This window comes from Neltuma alba, unplaced genomic scaffold, assembly GCF_004799145.2.
Source record: "Neltuma alba isolate B1F8T4 unplaced genomic scaffold, ASM479914v2 tig00003098_pilon, whole genome shotgun sequence".
In the NCBI taxonomy this organism is placed as follows: domain Eukaryota; kingdom Viridiplantae; phylum Streptophyta; class Magnoliopsida; order Fabales; family Fabaceae; genus Neltuma; species Neltuma alba.
The window spans coordinates 1-6,237 of NW_021633139.1; the positions used below are offsets into that span (position 1 = coordinate 1).

At 36.4% G+C, this 6,237-nt stretch overlaps 1 protein-coding gene and 1 pseudogene across 1 annotated transcript; one reads left to right on the forward strand and one right to left on the reverse strand.

The window, feature by feature from the left end:
- Positions 1-283: 283 nt before the first annotated feature.
- LOC114740286 (digalactosyldiacylglycerol synthase 2, chloroplastic-like) lies at positions 284-610 on the forward strand. The gene has a single exon (XM_028928402.1). The coding sequence runs from the start codon at positions 284-286 to the stop codon at positions 608-610; it is 327 nt and encodes a 108-aa protein (XP_028784235.1).
- Positions 611-2,343: 1,733 nt separating this feature from the next.
- Positions 2,344-5,648, reverse strand: LOC114740301 (protein NRT1/ PTR FAMILY 8.3-like; annotated as a pseudogene).
- Between the last annotated feature and the right edge of the window lie 589 nt (positions 5,649-6,237).

The following is a 6,237-nucleotide window of genomic DNA, read 5'->3' on the forward strand; positions in this document are numbered from 1 at the left end:
TGTGAATGTTCTCGAATTAACCTATATCAAATGGAAGGCCTGGAGAATGTTCTGCCTGGAATATGTACTTATCAATTATTTTTGTTCCTGTGTGCCAGCTACAAGTTGTTTCTTAATCCTAGCTCAACAGATGTGGTTTGCACAACAACTGCTGAAGCTTTGGCTATGGGCAAGGTTGTTGTATGTGCCAATCATCCCTCAAATGAGTTCTTCAAGCAGTTCCCAAATTGTTGGACATATGACAATGATAAAGGATTTGTTAGAGCCACACTAAAAGCACTGAATGAATGAAGAGCCTGTTCAGCTTACCGATGCTCATAGACATGAGCTTTCATGGGAGGCTGCCACCGAACGTTTTCTCAAGGCTGCTGAACTGGACAAGCCACTTGTGAAACAATTGTCGAGAAGTACATCGAATAACTACCTGTCTACATCATTAAATGTGCAGCAGAGAGTGGAGGATGTATCTACATATATACATCATATTGCTTCTGGGTTTGAAGCATCTAGAAGACTATTTGGTGCAATTCCAGGTAGCCTGCAACCAGATGAACAGCTATGCAAGGACCTTGGGTTAGCTACTTCTGGGAATCAAGGGTCAAGAAAATGATTTCAGACGCTGTGATTTTATTTTATTTTTTTCTGGGGTGAGATTTCTTGCTTATTCTGGTCTCAAGGTCTTACCAATAAAGGTTAGGTCTAACGAAAAGAGCTAGTCTCTCATAACATAATAAATTAAGGTTCTAATCCCTATTGGAAGATGTGCCTATGTTTAATGCCTGACAATCTCGATTATGATTGCCTCTAATAGAAAGATACATATACTTTAGGTGGGAAAAAAAAACACCCTTAGATTTTATGGCTTTGATCTTCTTTTATCCTTGCGGGTTATTTCAAACTACCAAAAAGAAAAGCCTACTACTTTAAAATGAATTATATTTCTAAATTTTCCTTGATAGAAAAATGTTAGTTCCAAATATAAAACATAATTCACTTTTTCTACTCTATTTATCATTTTTTTCCTCAAATTAATTTATTTAACTTATAAACTGATATATAATTCATATAATATAATGTTATACAGAGTTGTTTTAAAAAACTTATTTTACATTTATTATAATTAATTAATTAATTTTCTCAATGAGACTATAAATAGGATCTCATTCATAATATAAGAAGTTGGTTAGAAGAAAATTGGTCTAAAATATAAGAAGTTAACAGATAACTAATGATGGTTTTTAACTTTCAACCCTTATTATAAGGACAAGTTTTAAATGTAGGAGAGGTGAGAGAGAATTTTCTAATCACATTTTTTAATAAAGGTACACTAGGGAAATAACTTTTATCAATTTGAAACAAATTTAATGACTTAACTAGCAGCCTGTTTAGTTGAATTACGTAAATAATAATTATTATATGTAACCTCGATGCAAAAGTCTGATTCAATTATTTAATTGTTTTTGTAGTATAAAAAAATTAAAAGATATCTTGATTCCCTTAAAATAATTCGGTTAGATCATATGAATAGGGATTAGAGGATGGAAAAAAATACACGATTACCCTTAAAAAAAATAGACACTACTCCATTTGCTCTGCTATCATTCTGATTCCCACATGCTTCACCTTGAAAGCACCGCCGCCACCATTGAACTCTATTCCCAACATCTTTGTCCTACTTCTCCACCTACTCATGTCTCTTTTGATAGGCTCAAGTCTCACGATTGGGTACAGGGATCATGACACTTGACCCTTATGATATTCCCCAGTAAGAGACTGCAGATAATTGTGTTAATGTTTCCCTGTAAGTCATCATTGTTGTTCTTTGTTTCCGGTAATGAGAGTTGTCATGAGGATCTGATCAATCTCGTTTATTGAACACAAGAATCACTAAAACTAGAATTAATTTACCTACTTCAAAAGTTGCTTTTGTTTACCATCCGATAAAAGTGGTACTTGTTCTTGCATTTATTTTTGTTTACAATGATTCACGTGTTTGTGTGTGTTCATTTGTTTATTCAATGAACAAAGGACGATTGATATGCATGTTCATTGACTTATTCAAGGAACAAAGAGTTAATCCATCTCTTCATTTTTAATGAACAACGAATTAAATAGACTATCATCTCCCCCAAGTAAATTTTGTCAAAGAATATTTTCAACCAGACATATAATGAAGATTTACCTTTATCTATATGAATTTGTTACATCATTGCTGAGTATCTTGAACTCACAAACATACCAATCATAACCATGACAGGAAGTTATCAGAATTCAGAAATATACGTTCAATCCTAACCTGCCATGTCTTTATTAACATAATATAACAAGATCTCTGTAATACAAATGACACAAACCTCAAGAGACCTTATGCTTGTACCTTGTGGCACAGACTAAGTAAATCAACAAATTTAAGAGGCTAATTCCAGCTAAAAGACAGAAAAAGTAATGGAGATGACCTTCATTCAAGTTATCAGGAATCCATCCAGCCTGTCCTCCTTGTGTAGTCAAGTAAGATACTATGGTAATAATGAAGGAGCTCAGGTAATTTCCCAAGGAAGTAGTCAGTAATGACAGGGCACTGCATAAACTCCTCATCGCATCTGGAGATTGATCATAGAAGAACTCAAGCTGCCCAATGAATGTGAATACCTCTGCTGCACCAAACAAGAAGTACTGAGGGATTTGCCAAAAGATGCTAAGGGGCACGGCAACAGCTTTATCAATGAGGCTAAGCTCTCTTGCAAGTTGCAGCCGCTTAATCTCCACAAGAGCAGCCGCTAACATGCAGAGAATTGATAGAAAAAGGCCAATTCCCATCCTTTGCAACTCTGAGAAGCCCTTTTCCTTGCCTGTAAATCTCCTTGCAATTGGAACAATTAACCTGTCAGATGGGGACCCAGAAAATAACACTCAAGACATCGAAAGTTGAGAGGGAGGCTGCAGGAATGGTGAATGAATTAATACTTCTGTCCATCATTGTTCCTTGTTCCACAAACATTGTTGACATCTGAGCATACACAGCAGAGAAAACAATTCCGGTAGCCCAAATAGGAAACATGCGGACCAAGATTTTCAATTCCTCCACCTGGTTCACGCTACAGAGTTTCCATGGATTTGAATAGTCGCCTTTCTTGCGCTCAATATCAGAAACTAAAGCTGCTTTATCAAGGCACCTTCAGTGAAAACAAAAGGTTGAAAATCTTAATCAGAGTCTGAACGCTAATTCCTTCTCATTCGTCCAAAATTATTTATAGCCCCCCCCCCCCAAAAAAAAAGGAGAAAAAAAAAATACAACTGAAGTGCCTTCACATCAACCAATTTCACTGCAACATTTAAGTACATGAAAAGTGAAATAAAATGCAAGTATAATAAATCATCTTGTCCGCATAGTTCTTGAAAACTAGATAATTTATTCATAAAATCTTATCCAATGACCATTTATGATTTTATGGGTTATCAAGTCAATAAATGATTTCCTCCATTATTTTCCGCGTGTTTAGCTAAGTAACATTACTAGCCTGTAACAGGTTAGTCAGAGTCAACATAGAAGGCTCTTCCTACACCACTAGAGTAGAGCTAACATTTATCATCTCACGCAAAGTAATTGATTTCCTTCTTTGCATAACAAATTATAATTCACATGCAAAAGGAGAGTCAGCAAGCATCCTAAAATACTGCTTTTACAATATTTGAGATAATAAAATGAGGCCCAAAAATATGAGGAACATGACAGGAAGCTCAGAAAAAATTACGTTAGTTCATCACTATGTTCCAGTTTCCTACTTGCTTCGATTGCAGAGCTCTTATCTGGTGTCTGATAAAGGAGGCTACTATCTACCGGGAAATCCAGATTCCGTTTCCTGAAAGATGCTACCACAACTTGGCACATTCTTGTAATAGGGCTTCCCCCTGGTTTCTGGAACCTGTAGAGGGGTGTGCCTAAAAAAAAGGTAACAATAGCTAAGCCCATAAATAAAGAGGGAATACCAAATCCAAGACCCCAACCAGCATTGTCCTGAATCCATACAATTAAAGTGCTTGATACAAGAGAGCCAATGTTGATAGAAAAGTAAAACCAGTTGAAAAAGGATCCCTTCTTAATCCTTTCCTTGGGATCAGTATCATCAAACTGATCTGCCCCAAAAGATGACACACATGGCTTGATTCCACCAGTCCCAAGTGAAATTAGGTAGAGGCCAGTGAAGAACACAGCATATTGTGCAGCTGTAGCTGATGGACAGAGAGAATTAACACAATCTGTGGGCTTTAATGCTGGAACAGATGCAGAAACAGTCAATGTGCACATTCCCTGCAGGAAAAAACCTCGTCAGCTATTTAAACATTCGAAGGAAATTAAATAATCTCGTTTACAACAAAATGAAAAGGAAGCCCTGATGATTAAATATATTTACAAAGAAATAAATCGTCGAGAAAACAACAATTGTCCAGTATCTTCCCCAGTAAGAATCTGCAAGGAAAGCTCCGACAAGAGGGGTAAGATAGCATGTTCCTTGTCAGGTAGTGACATTTCTTGCAGCAGAGAAATGTCCTTCATGTAGCGTTCTGGTAAGATAGGTAACAAGATTTTTTGCGATGCCATAATAAGCTAATCGTTCACAACACTCATTGCCTGTAATTCATATTACATCACCATGTTATGAGCAGTATATACTGTTTAATATGCGTAAGCACCACTACCTTACCTAAAATAAATGGACAAGCTTTCCAATTGCCAGTATTCTGCTTAAGAACAGGCTTCCCCTTAATGTCAACCGAGCCGTCCCCTGTGTATTGCCTGCTTCTTCCATCCTTCAGATGTAACAATACAACAGAGCAACAGATGGCTTTCCTTTTAGGGGTTCGAAAGGAAAAGAATGGCACCAACTATGGAAAAACCATATATCTTGCAAAACAACATCCTATCTTTGAGTATCGGAGGGAAGGGAATATGGAAAAACGCATAAACGATGAACCACTAGATAAAAATTTTACATGCCAAAGCATTGCGGTTTATATTGCCAGTATGTCAGGCACCAGTTGTCCCGGGTAATAGATATTTTTTAACCAAAAGAACTAGTAAATAAATTCATTCTCTAGTCTCTATTGAAATGTTCAAATACTGTCACCGAGATGAAAAATGATTACCATCAATTCTTCATATATAAAATCCTGGCCTCCATTGGAGGATTCCGGACCGGGCGTCATCCCACCAATTAGAATGAACAGTGATGAAAAGACCGCCTAATTCTGCAAAAGTAGATCAAGATATCATGAAGATGTTTAAACTCAACATTGGTTTTTCTTCCCATCCTCATATAAAGTGCTGAGTTATCCACTGGTTCATAAAATGAATTTTATAAGTGGAGAAGTTTCGCTTTTCTACCAGATAATCTAGACTAGACACAGATGGTTGACTAAATATTACCGCAACAACAAAAGCAAAATGCTTGATCTTTACAATAGGCCTTTGCAAATACAATCCGGTAATAAACCCTGCATTTCTGAAACTAAATCAAGCTGTTTCATTAAACACTCGCTCAGTTCAATCAAGTTATGCAGCTAATTTAAAATATCCAACTGCAAATCAAGATATGGAGAGGGAGCCATCATCATCAATGGAACCCATACCTTCTTCAGAAGCCTCCCTTTTTCTTGGGTTTTGCAATCGACAAGAAAAGGCAAAAACAGTGAACTGGATATTCGATTATTGACCAAATTAAAGAAAGATAGATATTTGATGGATGCCTGAATACATGGCCCACAGAACCCGACCGGATGATGCGGGGATCCTGATAATCAGAAATTTATGAATAAACAAATTAATTATTTAACTCCTATACTTCGGATCAGGTTTTAAATTAATATCCATCATTTGTTTTGATCCAAATCAATTCTTATAAAATGATTTTGTCATAAATGTAGTTCGCATGTTGGACAGTGGTGCAGGCAACATTTTCAGATTTAGAAACCAAATTTTTCATATAAAGAAACCACAATCCACTTCTCATACTTCTTACTCTGAAACTACTCTCTCTAATATTGTTCGCATACTCTCCCCCTCTCTCATTGAAACATTGGATCACAAGCCAAGCCAGAAGAGAGAGGCTATTAATACCAAAACAAGAAACAAGTAATGATACTCAATTAGCTTCTAAACAAAGAGAGGCCTCCAGTCCAGTGTTATGATGAAATATATGACGGCGAAACCAAGTCCATGCTACCTCAGTTCATCGAAAT

What these genes read in the sequence shown, in the direction of transcription:
- LOC114740286 (XM_028928402.1), top strand. Translation starts at nt 284, where the DNA reads ATGAATGAAGAGCCTGTTCAGCTTACCGATGCTCATAGACATGAGCTT.